This window comes from Saccharomyces paradoxus, chromosome XIII (assembly GCF_002079055.1).
Source record: "Saccharomyces paradoxus chromosome XIII, complete sequence".
NCBI classification, from domain to species: Eukaryota; Fungi; Ascomycota; class Saccharomycetes; order Saccharomycetales; family Saccharomycetaceae; genus Saccharomyces; species Saccharomyces paradoxus.
In genome coordinates, this window is record NC_047499.1 from 657,702 (window position 1) to 676,207 (window position 18,506).

An 18,506-nucleotide genomic window follows, 5' to 3' on the forward strand; every position below is an offset into this window, starting at 1 on the left:
AAAAAAAAAATAGGTGAAAACTTCATGCACCTAAGGAAGCGATTGTAATCATATTAATAATTAAGGTGGATAGAAGACGTTTAAAACAGTTTTTCTAGGATTGTTCATTATATAGGAGAGCCAAAAGGGATATCGATCAATGAAAACAACGAACGCACCCTATTATGACTTTCTCATTATATTCTTATATACATAACCAACGCTTAAATGTCAATCTCTTCAGTTTCTAGCCCGCAGTCTGTACATCTTCGTCTTTGAACCTGATAACCGTCTTCATCAATCCCTCCATCAATTGGGGCACTAAAATGATGAATGTGCGCTTTACCATGCTTTTTCTCTCTTAATCTATTAGTATATTCTTGAGCCCTTGTTTTCAGTCGCATTTCCTTGATTTTCTTTTCGTATTTTTTCTCCCTTCTATGGGCTTTTCCTTCTTCACGACGTTGCCATTCCTTATCTAAGCCTTCTTCTCCGCCCCATTTCTTGAATGCAAAGGCCTCCACTTCACACCTAACAAATAATTGCATTCTCGCAAATGTACCCGAGTGAGGGTTCGGCTTTTCTAGTCTACGGAAGAGATCCTCATCATTCAATTCAGGGTCTGTTAAAAAGTAATCTTCCCTACATTCTGTTTTCGTTAGTAGTGCATACTTTTCTGGATGTTCTTTGGCACACTGTTTACAAACTTGTAACTTGAAGACGTCGTGTAGTATAGGATCCATCTCAATATTAATATGGCATTCAATACATTTCGGCGCCTTTGAAATATGCTCCGGGGGTGGAGCATTTTCGTACAGCATTTTACGTTCAAGTTGCTCTCTTTTCCAGTCTTGTAATGTCTTTTGCTTTTTAGATCCAAACTCAGATTCAGCCTCTTGGTCGTCGGCAAACCCAGGATTTGGAAGCTTGTCCTTAGGGTTGATATAACCACCATTCAAGTTCTGCATGGTGGCAAAATCGTACTCAATATAATCTTGTTTCCTTATGCTAGGCCTGATTTTACCCATTGGCCTTTTGTCCAGTACTGAAGCATCTCTTTTACTTTTATCAACTCTTCCGTCATCATGAGATGGAGTATTATTAGTATTAGCAAACGTAGACGGTTGTTCCTCATGATTTCTCACATTTACTGCGGCAGCAGCACTAGCGTCCTGGTTCCTGCCAGCAGTAACTGTGACAGATGGAGTTTTTAGAGGTTCATTTCTGCTTTCTATTCGCTCCAATTGGTCGCTATTGAGTATGCCCCTTTTTCTTAACCGTTCTATTGCTAATTTTCTGTTAGCTTCCTGCACAGCTCATCTCATCGTTACACTGTTAGTAAAAAGGGAGCCCACAGTTAAAAATATAAACACAGAGTCATCTTCACATACTAGTTTAGCCTTTTGTTCGGGATTCATAGCGCACGCTCGATACCTCCACTAAAAAGTTCCAGAAGTCCTTTTCTAGTTCCGATAAATACCTTACCTTCTTTTCACTTTCGTCTTTTCTCCCTCAACTTAACAAACGTAAAACATGCTGTAAATAGTACTTCTATGGAAGAGCAGTTATTTAAACAAAAAAAAAAAGATCAAAGATTACCGAGTGTGCTAGTAGCTGTCTGCTCTAATGAATCGGCTTATTATCAATGGGACATCACCCAGTATGCCCTTGTATAATGTACATAACTGCCTTACGCTTCAGGGCAGAGTCGAACCGCAGCCCCTCGTATAAGCTGCAGGGAAAACTACCGGTGCTATCGTTCTCGTTTGGATGATTTTCAGTATGGAAGAATTTGGATAGATCTGCAGCGCCATGGTATATAAGAGGCAGAATTGGTAACGTTTAATACTGTAATTGGCATCTCTTCTGGCGCTTCATCAAACCAAGACTAGTTCTGACCATTATAGTCATGAAGTTTTTCCCGCTACTTTTGTTGATTGGTGTTGTAGGCTACGTTATGAACGTGCTGTTCACTACCTGGTTGCCAACCAACTACATGTTCGATCCAAAAACTTTGAACGAAATATGTAACTCAGTCATCAGCAAACACAACACAGAAGACAATCTGTCCACTGAAGACTTGCTACAGGATATCAGAGACGCACTTGCCTCTCATTACGGGGACGAATACATCAACAAGTACGTCAAAGAAGAATGGGTCTTCAACAATGCTGGTGGTGCAATGGGCCAAATGATCATCCTTCATGCATCTGTATCTGAGTATTTAATTCTATTCGGAACCGCTGTTGGCACAGAAGGCCACACAGGTGTTCACTTCGCTGACGACTACTTTACCATCTTACATGGTACGCAAATCGCAGCCCTGCCATATGCCACCGAGGCTGAAGTTTATACTCCTGGTATGACCCACCACTTGAAGAAGGGATACGCCAAACAATACAGCATGCCAGGCGGCTCCTTCGCCCTTGAGTTGGCTCAAGGCTGGATCCCATGCATGTTGCCGTTCGGGTTCTTGGATACTTTCTCCAGTACCCTTGATTTATACACTTTATACAGAACTGTCTACCTGACTGCCAGGGACATGGGTAAGAACTTGTTGCAAAACAAAAAGTTCTAAAACCGCCCGACCTCACGCAAGCAGTCATCCAGTAGTTCACTATAATATAACTTATTATTATTATAATTATTATCTATTGTTATTTCTGTTTAGTTTTTTGTCATTTACGACGACTGCGATGTTCGGCGTTTGTGAAAAGTGAAAAAGACGTCTTTTGGTGGGCATAAACTCAATCTTCGATTCTTTGAAAGCGGTGTATGCGAATAAGGCCTTTTGACCACTGTGCAAAGCAATAAAAGATTACCAATAAACGACGTGAAACATGTCTACACCAACTCCATTATCAGAGGCCTCTCAAATCCCAACTATCCCGGCCCTTTCTCCTTTGACTGCGAAGCAATCCAAGGGGAATTTCTTCTCCTCAAACCCAATATCTAGCTTTGTTGTGGATACGTATAAACAATTGCATTCTCACAGACAATCTTTAGAGCTGGTCAACCCTGGTACCGTGGAAAATCTGAATAAGGAAGTCTCCCGTGACGTGTTTTTGTCCCAATATTTTTTCACCGGGCTGAGAGCTGATTTGAATAAGGCATTCTCCATGAACCCTGCCTTTCAAACTTCGCACACTTTCTCTATAGGTTCTCAAGCTTTGCCTAAGTACGCATTCTCCGCATTGTTTGCCAACGACAACCTTTTTGCTCAAGGTAACATCGACAACGATTTATCTGTCTCTGGTAGATTAAACTATGGTTGGGATAAGAAAAACATTTCTAAGGTCAACTTACAAATATCAGATGGCCAACCAACAATGTGCCAAATAGAACAAGACTACCAAGCTTCCGACTTTTCTGTAAACGTAAAGACATTGAACCCTTCATTCTCTGATAAGGGCGAATTCACAGGTGTTGCTGTTGCATCTTTCCTACAAAGTGTTACCCCTCAATTAGCTTTGGGTTTAGAAACTTTATACTCCAGAACTGACGGTAGCGCTCCAGGTGATGCTGGTGTTTCATACTTGACTCGTTACGTCTCCAAGAAGCAAGATTGGATTTTTTCAGGTCAACTGCAAGCTAACGGTGCTTTAATTGCATCGCTATGGAGAAAAGTAGCACCAAATGTTGAAGCAGGTATCGAAACTACATTACAAGCTGGTATGATTCCCATTACTGATCCATTGATGGGTACTCCAATTGGTATTCAACCTACTGTCGAGGGTTCTACCACAATTGGTGCCAAGTATGAATACAGACAATCTGTATATCGTGGTACATTAGATTCTAATGGTAAGGTTGCATGCTTCCTAGAAAGAAAAGTTTTGCCAACCCTGTCCGTTTTATTTTGCGGTGAAATCGATCATTTCAAGAACGATACCAAGATTGGTTGCGGTTTACAATTCGAAACTGCTGGTAACCAAGAATTACTAATGTTACAACAAGGTTTAGATGCAGATGGTAACCCATTGCAGGCTCTTCCTCAATTATGAAATTTTTTCTTTGGATTTTTCATGGTTGAATAAATAATTCATTGTTTTTATCTTTCCTATGCTTTTTTTATTACTTTGTGTAACGACTTCTCCCTCCACTGTACAGTCCCACATTTTTTTGTTTTTGTTTTAATATAAATAATTATGTATATACGTGGGCACCAAGTTGAGGGGGAAATCCTTGTTTATAGTTATGATCCGTCTCATATCCTTTATTCTTACTTTCACAGATAGTCCAAGATAAAGACAAGAAATCAAAATTGCAAAGATATTAAATTCTATTTTTTTTTTTTTTTTCTTTTGAAAGAAGAAGCTATTAACAATAGATCGAATGTTCCAGCCATTTATATTTATGTCGTATACTCCTTCACTTTGGTTTACACCTACTTCCCTCTGTGCAGTTGTGTTTCAACCTCGATTCAAAGATCGCCAAGCCCAGATATGGATCTTCTCTGCAACCTTCTATGCCTATCCTGCAGATATGGGGAAGATTCTATAAAAGAATATGAACTATACCTTTTGTTTTGTTGTTTCAAATGGATACTCGGGGCCATTATTGGAATGTTCAGCACAGGAGCGGTTCGCCTGATAGCATTTTTGAAAGCTTCATTGATAGAAATTGACACGGCATTGGTAGGATCACTGGGATAGAGAAAGCTTGCACTCAGATTAGAGCAAGTATTCGATATTACGGAGAAGCTGTTATCTGTACAACCGTGTTCGTCTTCTTCATCCAGCAGATAATTTAGGTCATCATCATCATCATCGGTTAATTCAATATTAGGGGGCTCCATATCTAAAGTGGGTGGCACTGTAAACTTATCGCTCAAGGACTCATTATTCCCGATAGTAGCTTCTTCGTTAATATGCGAAAAATGGCAAATTTTGTTAATGACGTTTTCAAAAGCTTTTACACTGTTTTCCAATTCTGATTGGGACTGACAAGTTAAAGGCAGAAATTCGATCTCCCAATACCGTTCCGGATTATAAAAACTAATAAAGTATTTGAAACCTGTCCCATTCAGCCTTGTTATTTGTAGTTTGGGTAGTACTGGATGCACAATATCACCATGTCGTCCTATCGATAAATAGTTTACTACGTGCCCGTCATGACTACTGGGTTTACTAGATTTTTGAACGGGCACCATATCTTCCTTTACCTTATCAAACCCGGTACATATCTGATATATCTCAATTGGTCCCTTTGCCATTAAAGATGTAGGCTTTAACTTAATAGTGTTTTGACTATCTTGACTTTGTGTATCATTGAAAGACGCTCTGCTCGTTCCAGCGGCATTATTTGCGGATACCTGGGAGTTTCTACGATTGTAACTGCTATTTGGAATATCATTATGAATGGGGACAAATGAATTCATGACCTGAACATTGCCGTACGTAAACAAAGAAAATCTCTGGGTTGATATCCTTTTCCTTTGTGTTCCAGTTCTCTTCGAATATGTGCCAATTTTTTTGGTTTTGACGGATTTACTTGTATCGCTCGAGGGTTGCACTGTGTCCTGTTTCAGCTTCTTATTATTGCTAAGTTTAAGTGATTGTTTTAAAGATTGAAACGTCGATTGAGGTTTCTTTTCTTGTTTTGGAGTCGATCTCACACTATTTTTCTTGGTTTCTCCTCTAGATAAGACCATACTAGTTCGCGTAAGTATCCTGAGAGTTATCAGACTAAAATCTCGACCCTGTATTCCTGATAGTCGAAGGAATACCCCCCACATAATAAGGTAATTTAAAGTTCATATTATACTCACTCTTTTTGTTTACATTTCCGTCCTTCGTGACAAGTTCATAGTTAATGAGAGAAAAACGTATATAGCGCACATGTATAAATAATCTATTAAAAAGGGACCGTAATAAATATGGAGATCCGAAGAATGTTTATTGGAAATATCTTTTAAATCGTCTATATCACATATTCCAGTATACATAAGTTTTAACTTTAGAAAACGTTTAAAAAAAAATAAGACACAAAAAGTAACAGTATCTTTGTTCTTGACATTCATAAAAATGCATGATAATATTGCTTGCATGGGGTAGTACTTGTATTATTAAAAGAAAGGAACAAAAAATTCATTGTTCAAAAGCTTAGAGATAAAAAAAAGAATTATAGACACAAAAGAAAAACATGGGTTAACATTAATTGACATTAATAATAGAAAGTGTAATAAAAGGTCTTTTCTTTTAATCAACTCTCTTTCTTCCAACCAAATGGTCAGCAATGAGCCTGGTAGCTTGCCAGTGGATGACCTTTGGCATTCTCATGGAAACCTCAGTTTCATAGTCATACAATTGTCTAATGGAGTTGTAAACGACGTGAGAACCCTTAACACCAACGACAGCAGCGGTGTCTGAAATGGTTTTGTCATCAGCGTTGAAATTTTCTTCGGCAGCACGAGATTCAGCAATGGCAGCTTGGTTGTCTTCAATGAAACCGACAGCTTTAATGGCCATTCTAGTGGCTCTTGTTCTATCAATTGGGGATGGCAAACCACCTTGTTGTACATGGCCTGGATAAGCTGGCTTAGCGTCAAATCTGCCATCGGCTTCAGCAGTGATAACTTCAGCCAATTTGGTGGCTGATAAAGCCTTAGAAGCGTTTGTACTCTTTAAGATCAATTTACCAAATCTACCTCTACCTTCAGCCTTTTCGAAAGATTGAGCTAAGTATTCAATATCCTCGGACAATTGCTCCAAAGAAATACCTTCTTCTGGAACATAAGAGACTTGAGCACCGACAGCCAAAGATGCGTAAGTAGCCAAATAGCCGGAGTTACCACCTTGACAGTCGACAACGAAAGCTCTACCTCTGGTGGAAGAAGCGGATTGTTTAACAACGTCGCAATATTCCATCAAAGCATTCAAAGCGGTATCAGAACCCAAAGAGTATTCAGTACCTGGAACATTGTTAGACAAAGTAGCTGGTATCAAGACCATTGGGATTCTAAAAGCTGGATAACTTTCTCTTGCTCTTTCTAATTGATGTAAAGATTCAAAAGCTTCAAAACCACCAACAATGATCAAACCATCGAATTCGTATTTTTGGAAGTAGTAAGCAATCATACCTAGATCAGCTTCTTCTGGGGTGACTCTGTTAGTACCAATTTCAGAACCACCACGGGATTGCCATCCTAACATATCCTTCCAGTTCAAGGAACGAACACTTTCATGTCTTGCTAAACCAGACCAACCGTTGTAGATGGCATATGGTCTATGACCTTGAGACATACAGTAAGTGGCCATTGAGTAGACGGCAGAGTTGATACCACCAGCTGGGGCACCAACATTGACAATGGCGATCTTCAATCTCTTGTCCTTTGGTAGCTTTGGTTCGTTGTGGTCAGCAGAGTTAATAGCCATGAAATTGTTTAAATGTTCAATGAACTCAGTGTCTCTTAGAGACATAGCTCTCTTGAAATCCTTAGCTTGAATAGCTTCTGCAACAGCTTTGGTCAACTTAACGGATTCCATTAAAGGTTTACGAACAATTTTGTTTTCGTTAACAGCAATCAATGGAGATGGAGTTTCTGGAGTAGATTCCAAAACGGCGTTAACGGCTTCAAGACCTTGTAGAGTAGCCAAGATACGGTCGTAAGCAACAGCGGTACCACCTCTTTGAACGTGACCTAAAGTAGTGATTCTTGTGTCTAAACCTAACCTGTCGACCAGAACTTTGTGAACATCGCTTGGAGAAATTGGAGTCAAATCGGCAGCGATAGCACCTTCAGCAACGACAACAATCGTAGTTCTTTTACCCCTTGATCTGTGCTTGGAGACAATGTCACACATTTGGTCTTGCCATTCGCTGGAAGTGGCTGGCTTTTCTGGAATGAAGATATAATCAGCAGAAGTGGCGATACCAGCTAATAAAGCCAACCAACCACAGTTTCTACCCATAACTTCAACAACGAAAGCTCTTGAATGAGAGTTGGCGGTAGCTTCAACGTAGTCAATAGCCTTACAGATTCTGTCCAAGGCAGAGTAAGCACCGATAGTAGCATCTGTAGTGGACATATCGTTATCAATAGAACCGACAGTACCACAAATGTTCAAATGCTTCATTCTTTCGTATTGTTCCTTGGTGATTCTGTTGGTTTTCAACAATTCTTCAATCAAAGAAGGCCATTCGGATCTAAATAGATCAGCACCAGTTAAAGAACCGTCACCACCACAAACGATCAAAGCATCGACACCGGCCTCAATCAAATGTTGGGCACCCAATAATCTACCTTCACGCTTCTTAAATTCCATACAACGAGCAGTACCAATGTTAGTACCACCTTCAGCAGACCAACCACGAACGTCTTCCCAGTGGAATTCCTTGATGTATTCTGGACCACCACGAACCAAACCTTCGTAACCTTCCATAACGACAAAGGCACGACATCCCTTGAAAATAGCGGAACGCACAATGGCTCTAACGTTAGAATTCATACCTGGAGCATCACCACCAGAAGTCATGACGGCAATGGCCTTCTGAGGCTTGTTTGATGGCTTTGGCAAAGATGGATAAGTGTCGGTGGTTTTCATACGGTAAGCCAAATCAGTGTAAGAATGAACTTTAGAGGAAAGACCGGACTTAGCAGGAGCTTCTGGTGCAGGTGGTGGGGTTGGTTTGGTGGAAACCGCATTCTTAGTAGAAGTAACACCAACAACATTACCTAATGGGTCCAAAGTGTACAATTGCATTGGAAAAAGTTCTGTTGGGTAGCCTTGAAGAGGAGCGTTCATGGCGTTTAAAGTGTCCTTGACGGCCAAGATGTCTGAAGTGTTAAATACCAAGGATTGAGAGGCATGAGATCTCCAGTCTTGAGTCTTGGTGATACTGTTCAATTCCTTCAAATGAACCTCAACGTTTTTATTGATTTTTTCATCAGGGCGTAGAAGGATCTTCAAAGAGATGGAATCGTTAGACAATAAAGTGGAGTTTTCATCTGGAGAAGAGCGGTTTTCTAGTGACAAAAACTTGGTGTAAAAATCTATGGCAGCTTTATAAGATTGAACGGAATATGCAGTGACGGTACAATAAGAAGTACCATTCACAAAAGGAGTAGTAACAGTCATTGCGTATGGTTAACTCTTGGCCAATGCTAGTCTCTAAATCTAGTTCTATTGTTCAAATGAAATAGAAGAAAGGCTTTTTAAACAAGAAGAAAGAAAAAAAAAAAAAAAAAGGAATTCTCTTTCTTTATGAAACCGAAGATAAGAAGCTTTTAATCAAGGAAGTAATAAATAAAGGACAAAAAGAAGAAAAAAATATTATTGTTTTATAAAATGCAAGTAGGAAAAATAAGAATGAGAGCGGATAAAAAAAGGCAGGAAAAAAAACAACAACAACATGAAGCGAGAGACTTCAATGCGATGTAATAAATGAATAGTCGATAAAAGACCGAATAGAAAAAAGGCCGATTAAACATGGCAAACAAAAGTTTACATACATTCTGATCAAATTGATCGATTCAATATCTGTTTTTGTTTTCTGACATTGACTACTGTCATAACGTTATACGTAGAAAAAAAAAAACCGCAATCACGTAACTCTGGCTTCCACTAATCGGCTCTTGTGTTGCCAGATGCCGGATGCACGGGTGGATGCTATCGGAACAAAAAAATGAAATTGAAAAAAGTGGAAGCTAAAAATTAGTAGGTTACCCTGATTTATATCGTATTTAGTGACTCCGGTTTTTTCTTTACCCCCTTGCCTCTTTACCCCGGATTTTTTACCCAACTTTATCTCAATCTTTGTTTTCCTTTTAGCGTGGAGATGGTAAACGCTAGCGGTAACGTTAGCGTCGCAAAGGGGGGTATGCGGGACTGGCTGAAACGGTGCGATGATACGATGCAACAGAGTAGTAGGGAATGGCTACGAATAGTCTTTACACCCACAGTTTTCGTGTGGCAGTTACTATATATTGGTATGATATTTGATCTGTATAGATAATAGTACTTGCAATGCTCTTCTTGGGTTTTTGCAGACTTTCTTTTTTTTTTCTGGTTTTATTTTATCTCTTGGTTTCCTTCTTTCCTCTTCGTTGGTTAAGGTTGACGTTAATTGCAATAACAAAGAACTATATACTGTAGCACAGCTCTTCATACCATTTTTGCCGTGCATTCGAAGACTATATATATATATGCATATTGTCTGACCTTTCGCCTTAACGTAAAGACCACAACAAACTATAATCATGCTGAGTAGCAGTAGTAACAGACCTATATCCGCCCATCTAACCATTCATTACAAGCCTATTCAGGAGGAAGAGGAAGAGGAGATGAGAAGCGGCGCCAGAGGGGGTAGCCATCATGACGACTATTTTCTAGAGAGTAATAGATCTCCCACCCCCAATAGGAAACATGAGTTCATTAAAACGGTGCTCAATATCAATGATAACGACTCTGAATTTTCGGAATCGTGCTCGCCAAGAGAGAAGTTGCATACTGGAGGGGCCTGTAATACAGACCTGTTTGGGGACTTCGTGTCTAAAAAACAGCAGAGGCTGTCCAATTCTATGAACATTTACGACCTTTATCAATGTGTACATAATCTGTCGCCTAGCAGCGATAACCATCAGTTCATAGCAAGAAGGTTCAGCGAGTCTCATATTCCCTCCTTGCATCATCGCCAGCAGCAACAAGTGACAACGGCGAAAAACTTTGTTCAGTCCACGAAAGACATTCAAAGGATCGCTTCATACGCTGCGGATTCAGATCAGAGAGTCAAGTATTTACCGAACTATCACCAGTCTGCTCCTTCTACCGCCTTATCAGCAGCTGAGTCGAGAGCGGCAGAACCAAGAAAACTCCCTGACGGCGACAGTACACAAAATTACATACTAAAACTGCAACTCTCGTCGTCCAACTCTCAGCCAATATCACCGAGGACTCGCTCCGTCTTCCGCCCTTCTTGCTCTTCTTCTAACTGCTCGTCATCTTCCTCATCATCAGCATGTTCATCTATTTCCATCTCAGATCCGAACAACATAACAGCATACGAAACGAATAATGTCAGCCCTCAGTTCCCTAATGACCAGCCCTTAGATATTTCTAGTCCTTGTGCAAGGCATCACCATAGAAGAAACTCTATTGCTGTAAAATTTGACAAGGCTTTATATAAAAAAACAACAAGATAGTTGATTAGAACACTAAAGCTAAGTAATCATTTCATTGGGAAGTGATTATTACGATTTAACGAATACCCCCTACCTCCTTTTTCTTCCTTGCCATTTAACGGTTGTTGCTCTCTCATATTTGCACACGTACGCTCATGTACACAGACGAGACATGCGTCATAAGCACGCGCAAATATATATATTTTTTGTATAGGTTATGTTTTTTATCAAAATGATATTGTTGCATTTTTTTCAAGCTCACGTTATTCTTCATTTATATACATACACATAAGGAAGTAATAGAAGGTCTCTCGGCAACCCCTGTAGTATCTGAGCGGCTATTTAATTCTCTTATTACCATACAAAAGGTCATCTCTTTCGCTTACTGTCCACCAACCTAGTTAACTCTTCAAGGACAATGTTTCCCCTTCTATCTTCAAATTTCCTCTTAAGCTCATCGATAAACAGCGATGTTTCAAACTCTTCAATGTTCTTGTCAATTTTTTTCGAATTTATTTCTATGAACTCCGCTACCGCTCTGTCATCATTTACATTCAGATCATTATACCATGACTGAACCATTCTCAACAAGTCGTTGTACTTTATTCTTGCTTTATTATCACATATTTTTTTTTGTAGTCTTTTGACCACCTGGCCCTCATTCAACCTTCTCCTCAGCCTCCAATATAAAAACCTGCGTGACTTTTTCCATTCTAATTCCTTTCGGATGACCCCTTTAACCAGCATCCTAGTAGATCTATCATGCAAATCTGCAAACTGTATGCTGATTTGGTTATAAATTGGCATCAACTGCCTCTCTCTTATTTTTAATCTCTTCGTAAGATCATTTTGTTTTTCCAAAGATAACTTTTTTTCTGTCAACGTTCTTCTCAAATGTCTGTATGTGGAATCTAATCGAATCATCGTCTCTATCATTTTCTCCTTACGATACTTTATGCTAACTACTCCATCAGGTTCTAACACACCTCCTCTAGATTCAACATCAGCATACATTTCCATTTGTTCAGGATTAATGGTTGGATCTATAACAACCCATGATCCACCCCTTAACTCACCAAAAGGCGGAATGTATATTAGTATGGGTTGCTTGTAGTCAACCAGAGCGTCAACAATAAAGGACCCATACTTTAGCACTTCATTGTACATATCCCTTTGACCGCCAGAAAATCCCCTCCAGTTGGCTAAGATAATCAGCGGTAATTGCTCACCGTAGTTAAAATCATTTATAGTTTGTGCTGTTTTGAACGCGGAATTTGGATACCAAACCTGTCCTGCTTCTTTAACTGAAAACTCTGAAGAATTCAGGTTAGCTGGATCAGCGGGGATTATTTCTTCGATAGTTTTAGTTTCCACCGCAATAACACCCACAGGGATACCTCCAAGACGTGCTCTTCCAACTATTACACCTTTGGCCCATCCAGATAGTGTCTCAAAAAACGAACCCTTATCAAATAGGCCGGATTGAAAGCCGCTATTCGAGTCCAATTTACCCTCTATCAACCACCTTGCCTCATATGGTACTTGCTTGGCGGGCTTGAATTCCACATCCCTATCCCACCTGTCCATAGTTTCGAGTAGTGGAGGACTCATGTCTCTCTTCGCAGGGACATATGATAACCATGTCATTACTTTTTCGATGGCTTTCATATCATCACTGGCTGTTAAATGTGCTATTCCGTTCTTGTACATGATTTGGGTGCCGCCTATTTGTAGGTTGGATGTATAGATATCTGTACCCAAAACTTTATTAATCGCTGATGCACCCGTTAATATGATAGGCTTATCCTCCACCTGAATAGTACGTTGTCCTAGTCTAACCAGATAAGAGCCTATACCAACAGATCTACAAGTGACCGCAGTAATAGTAAAAATGTCTCTATATGCTTTCGAAGTGGCACCAGCAATTAAACCCGAGCCCTGCAAACATTCAACACCTAAGCCCTCTTCGAATCCGACTATTGCCTTAATAATATATCTCTCTTCACCGTATACCATCTTCTGTTCAACAACAACCGAATTTCCTTTCCCATAATCTTTTAAGAGCTGCATGTCTTTTGGAGCTAAATATAAGTACTGGAAACCCTTTGTCGGATCAGATGGGTCATTCCATGCTACACGGAATAGCGGAATCAACTCTTCGGCTATACCGAGCTTAGCTCCTGAATTAGCTGCTAAATAAATTCTCGGAATCCCCTTCTCTCTCGCATAATTTGTAACCTTGTCAAAAAACAGATCTTCTTTCGGTCCAAAAGATCCAATATTGTAGGTAATATCATTAGAAATCACAATCATGTTACGCCCTTCCGGATATTCAGGTGTCTGAACCATGATCTCAAAAGCAACCATCCCTATATTATTATGACCGGGCTCCCTGTTTACCTTGATTAAATGGCCGTTTTGTTCTATCAATTCAACCCAACTAAAAAACCCGTCATTTAGCTTATGTTTTGGAAAATACCTTCTCCACTGCTGGACTGCAGCTTGACGGAACAAATCTGGAAAGTCGTACACGTATGTTGTACCCATAAATTGAGCTTTATATCTTTTAGGTTGCAACCAATCCTTGACCGTGTACGGCAGAGAGATACGTTTCTGACCATAATGGCCCTGCCTACTATACGGCTCCAATATCAGGCTCCCATCCTTCCCTACCGTTTCATAATACGTTTCAATACTTATCACATATCCTGATCTATTGGAAATAAGCAATCTAAGCGGGGTCGGCTTCCTTGTTTCCGGGTGCTCAATAGAAATACGAATTTCTATATCTGTGATTCTTTCTTGAAACAATCTAATCTCGTGAGTTTTTAAAACTGTTCTTACAATTTCTTCGAGACCATGGACCGGCATGTTAAGGACTGCATTGAAATTTAAAAAAATATGATTCAAGTCCGAATTTGAGGTATCAAATGCTTCCAAATGTTCCAACATATAAGTCACCTGAGCATTAATTTCTGTTTTCAGGTTTCCCCTGGCTGTTTTCTGATCGTTATCCGTGAAGGAGTTTATGACTTTTCTGATAAAGAACCTTTTATCTAGCGGCGTGAATTTGCTGATACCCTCGAATATGCGTACATTACTATCGTATGTAGGCAGTGACCTGATTTTATAGTTCGACATTTTCCCTAACTCTAATGGCGCTTCGTAAGATGGATCCAAGTTTCTTATTTGAGAAATTTCATCATACGTTGTCCCATCAAACGAGTAGAATTTGACAAAGGGCATATTCCCTTCCGTAAATGCGAATGTGATACGATTAAGTTTGAGGTTGGTCAAACGCTTCTCATTTTCATGCAGTTTGATTTTCAGACTTTTAATTAAATCATCTTCATCTCTATAACGAATAGGAGATAAAACATTTACAATAAGAGAGCTCTCTCCATTAGCAAAATTTTCGTCGGAGATATGAACTTTCTCGTATACCTCGTCTAATGTCTTTTCCAGGGATCCAAACTCACTCATGTTGACAAGAAAGACAAAGTTATTTGATAAGGTCTCACCTGATGTTGAAGAATGTTTAGAAGATTTGTTAAACTCGTTTTTGTCACTATTGGGGTTGAGCAAAGTATATCTTGATAAACTGAATTGCCATGACATTAGTATATTAGGCGCCTTCTTGTGAATCCTCATACTTTTCAATTGATAGTGGCCATAGGCATACTTTACATAAATTTCTGATGCCATACTGGAAAAGAGCGTATTTTGATGGCCAAAAAAAAAGAACAAATCCTGTAGTTGCACTAGATTTGAATGTATTAAATTATCAAAATTCTTCACGCACAAATATATGTTTCTGTCGTAGGTGTTTTCGGCACCAGTATCATCTGTGTACGTTCGCAGAAGAGCTTCAATATGCTCTTTTCTTTTTTTCGTAGGAGGGAAAATCCTCTTGAGTAACAATGATCTTGCCTTTACAGAAACCTCTTTTGTCCACTTGGATTCTAAGGTTGCCAAATCATGTACAACATCCTTAAATTTTAAAGACATCTCAGAGGAATCCTGGTACAATGGCTCGTATATGTGCAAAATTGCGATTATTAACTTATTCTTTCCCACTACATTAGCATGCGATAAATTTATGCACAAAATGTCATTTAGGTTTTTTAAATCTTTCCTTCGCAAATCTAGTAAATTTCTTTCTTCATCCACGTCATGATTTTCAAAAATCTTCTCAACAGCATGATACTTTTTGATTAACTTTAAAAAAACTTCACATTCGTGGTTAGCCAAACCGCTATTGTACCTTTCACTAATTTCAAGAAGTGGCTGTAAGGCAACATACATTACATGGTCATCCGAATTTTCTTCCACGTAGCGCGTCATTAAGTTGTGCAGTTCCTTTGCAGGAAAGAAAACTGATTTCTTGATTAGGTTTTCGAGCTCTCCGTTCAACTGCCTTGGTAATCTATTGCGCACCGCCGAAATTTGGGATTTCCATTCTGAATAAGGAAGTCTACCATCTCTCAAAATTTTTATCAATTCCTTTAAAGTTGTTTCTATTCCAAAGTTTTCATTATATCCATTGAGGACATTTTCCAACCTACTTATTAAGACTTTGAGCTTATGAATCGGTTGGCTACCTTCTATTATTGGTGGACCTAAAGCAGGTAATTCTCCGCGGTATAAAGACGATTCGTTAGCTTTAGATGGTGCATCCAAAGTCAGTTTTGCTATAACATCACCAGCCTCAATTATGGAGCCAGGCTGTCTTAACAACTCAATTATACCATCAGTTTTTGCTACCAGTGGCATCTGCATTTTCATTATTTCTATTTCTGCATACTGTTGTCCGGCAGAAATGTAATCACCACTTCCAACCAAATATTTCATCAATTTTCCTGGGGTTGGAGAGATCATTTGAGTGGGATTGAGTTCAGCCTCCAAGAATATAGTATTGGAGTCTATAGAAAGCCTTGTACCTCCGATAACGTCCTTCCAATAAACTGTGTGACATTTACCATCAACAGAGATCAATAGACAATCACTGGACAACTTTTGGACATTAGCCTCACATTTAGATTTATTAATAGAGAGGATAAATTGCTCTGCGGAGGATTGCGCAACGTTGAACATATATCTATTATTATCGAAAATGAAGTCAACGGGAAATTTTGTTCTCAGTAAATCTTTAGGTGGAACTTGGCCTCTCCGCAATAATTCCAAATACTTGTTCCTTGCTCCTTCTGTGTAAACGTACGCTTTCATTGCTGCACCACAAATAACAGCGAGCGTAGGATCTAGTTTGGAATCGGAAGATAAATTTTTCAAAATCAAACTATCCAGCCAACCAGTGGATATATTATTACTCCCGAAGTCCCTGGTCTCTAATAACTCTACCAGGTATTCTACAGGTGTTTTAAATTCTCCTCGGATGGAAAAATCTTTTAAAGCTAAAACCATGTTTTGCTTTGCATCTTGTCTATCGTTTCCTATTGCAAAAATATGGCCGAATTGGGAATCTGAAAATGCATGAATGGCACTATTATTTCCCACCGAGAAATAACCCCAAACGCTGGAAGATGAACGAAAATTAAGCTCATGGATTTTCCCAGTCGATGGTTTGAAGCCTTCTTTAGGGTCTTCTGAAGTGATCCTGCATGAAATGCAATGACCCCTTGGTGAGGGTCTCTTTAAGCTTTTAAAATCAGCCCACGAGGTTCCCGTTGGATCTAAACCATAAAGTTTTCTGATATCACTTATTCTATGCATTGGAATGCCCATAGCGATTTGCAGTTGAGCAGCAGGAAGGTTTACACCAGATATCATTTCTGTGGTTGGATGCTCTACTTGTAATCTTGGATTCAATTCTAAAAAGTAAAATTTATCATCTTTTGGTGAATATAAATACTCAACGGTGCCCGCAGAAACATAACCTACCAATTCACCTAGACGAATTGCTGCGCGTTCCATCCTATGAAATGTTTCAGGCTTTGTTATGGTCACTGGTGCCTCTTCTATTACTTTTTGGTGCCGCCTTTGTATAGAACAGTCTCTCCCGAACAATGTAATGTTAGTGCCATATTGGTCAGCTAATAACTGTACCTCTAAGTGACGGGCATCTGTGACAACTTTCATAACAAACATTGGCGATCCTGGAGTTTCGCTCACTGCTTGGTGATATAATGCGATAAAATCGTCCTCATTGTCCACTCGCCTAATACCTTTTCCTCCACCACCTTCAGATGCCTTAATCATTACAGGAAATCCTATTAATTTAGCCTTCTCTAGAGCGTCTTCAGGTGAGGAACAACATCCCTTTATATATACGTCATCCGGAACAGATACAAACTTCGTTTGGTTATCGATATGAATAGTGTCTATGTGTGAACCAGACCAAGGAATGCACGGGATTTTAGTGCTTTGTGCTACAATAGTAGAAGAAATCTTATCACCCAAAGATCTCATGGCCCGTCCAGGAGGACCAATGAACAGTATTTTCCTTTGTGAACTAGCTAGTAGCTCAGGAAGACATGGATTTTCGGAGGCATGACCCCACCCGGCCCAGACCGCATCCACATCTGTTTGCTGTGCTACGTCCAATATTAAATCAATGTTGGCGTAATTATTATTGTTCGTGCCTCCTGGAACCTGTACATATTGGTCCGCCATTCTAACATACTCTGAATTTGCGTGTAGATCATCTGGTGTGGCCATTACCACGAATTGAATGGCCTTTTCATCATTGAACGTCTCGTAGGCCCATTTCCTTATAGATCTCATTTCTTTTACCGCAGCAATCCCATTGTTTGCTATTAAAATCTTTGAAATAACTGTATGCCCACCATGTAACGCAACAAAATCTCGTAATATTGAAGGTTGAGCACTTTCCACAGTGTTTAGCCCTATGAACTGAGGCGGTAATTGGGTATGTCTATGAATATTTTCTCGATCCACATAATTGGAATACCTCCTTCTAGATGGCAAATTTAAACGTATTCGGGATGAATGCCTATATGAATGGGCAAAAATGCGTTTTCTGTATTCAGGGCACTGTCCTTTCAAACATACCATGAGGCTACCCGTTATATTGTGGATTGGATAAGAATCCAAATATAACGCGAGCTTGTACTGTGCTATTCGAATGCAAGTAATTGTGAATGCGGTGATGTTCAAATGGGAAGGTGTCTGGCAGGTCCTGTTAGCTTTGACCAGAGTGTAATTGTCTTCCCTTTCTGCTCTAGATGACTTCTTCTTCTTTATCATTCATTCATTATTCATCTTTTCTTGTCATCTGCCGCCCACCCAGGTTAGTTACCCTAATGGAAGCGCTGCTGGATAATGCCGTTATTACTGTCATGAGCAATAAAAAGAGAGATTTCTGCTATTTCTCTCGTGCAAAATTAGCAATAGCTTTTTATTCTATCTCTGTTTTAAAATGCGTGGA

The 18,506-nt window shown here is 39.5% G+C and overlaps 7 protein-coding genes across 7 annotated transcripts; 3 read left to right on the forward strand and 4 right to left on the reverse strand.

Annotated features, from left to right (window-relative positions):
- Positions 1 to 203: 203 nt before the first annotated feature.
- On the reverse strand, positions 204 to 1,007 carry RAD14 (DNA repair protein RAD14; the record flags this gene model as incomplete). The annotated part of the gene is made up of 1 exon (XM_033912613.1): positions 204 to 1,007. One exon carries the CDS (start codon positions 1,005 to 1,007, stop codon positions 204 to 206), a length of 804 nt encoding a protein of 267 aa, XP_033768504.1.
- An 881-nt stretch (positions 1,008 to 1,888) lies between these two features.
- On the forward strand, positions 1,889 to 2,557 carry ERG2 (C-8 sterol isomerase ERG2; the record flags this gene model as incomplete). Its single annotated transcript, XM_033912614.1, has 1 exon — positions 1,889 to 2,557. The coding sequence occupies one exon, from the start codon at positions 1,889 to 1,891 to the stop codon at positions 2,555 to 2,557; it is 669 nt and encodes a 222-aa protein (XP_033768505.1).
- A 262-nt stretch (positions 2,558 to 2,819) lies between these two features.
- TOM40 (TOM complex pore protein TOM40) lies at positions 2,820 to 3,983 on the forward strand (the record flags this gene model as incomplete). The annotated part of the gene is made up of 1 exon (XM_033912615.1): positions 2,820 to 3,983. One exon carries the CDS (start codon positions 2,820 to 2,822, stop codon positions 3,981 to 3,983), a length of 1,164 nt encoding a protein of 387 aa, XP_033768506.1.
- Positions 3,984 to 4,402: 419 nt separating this feature from the next.
- INP1 (Inp1p) lies at positions 4,403 to 5,632 on the reverse strand (the record flags this gene model as incomplete). The annotated part of the gene is made up of 1 exon (XM_033912616.1): positions 4,403 to 5,632. The coding sequence occupies one exon, from the start codon at positions 5,630 to 5,632 to the stop codon at positions 4,403 to 4,405; it is 1,230 nt and encodes a 409-aa protein (XP_033768507.1).
- Positions 5,633 to 6,179: 547 nt separating this feature from the next.
- Positions 6,180 to 9,059, reverse strand: PFK2 (6-phosphofructokinase subunit beta; the record flags this gene model as incomplete). Its single annotated transcript, XM_033912617.1, has 1 exon — positions 6,180 to 9,059. The coding sequence occupies one exon, from the start codon at positions 9,057 to 9,059 to the stop codon at positions 6,180 to 6,182; it is 2,880 nt and encodes a 959-aa protein (XP_033768508.1).
- Positions 9,060 to 10,180: 1,121 nt separating this feature from the next.
- SPAR_M03220 (uncharacterized protein) lies at positions 10,181 to 11,122 on the forward strand (the record flags this gene model as incomplete). Its single annotated transcript, XM_033912618.1, has 1 exon — positions 10,181 to 11,122. One exon carries the CDS (start codon positions 10,181 to 10,183, stop codon positions 11,120 to 11,122), a length of 942 nt encoding a protein of 313 aa, XP_033768509.1.
- Positions 11,123 to 11,470: 348 nt separating this feature from the next.
- On the reverse strand, positions 11,471 to 18,325 carry HFA1 (acetyl-CoA carboxylase HFA1; the record flags this gene model as incomplete). The annotated part of the gene is made up of 1 exon (XM_033912619.1): positions 11,471 to 18,325. One exon carries the CDS (start codon positions 18,323 to 18,325, stop codon positions 11,471 to 11,473), a length of 6,855 nt encoding a protein of 2,284 aa, XP_033768510.1.
- Between the last annotated feature and the right edge of the window lie 181 nt (positions 18,326 to 18,506).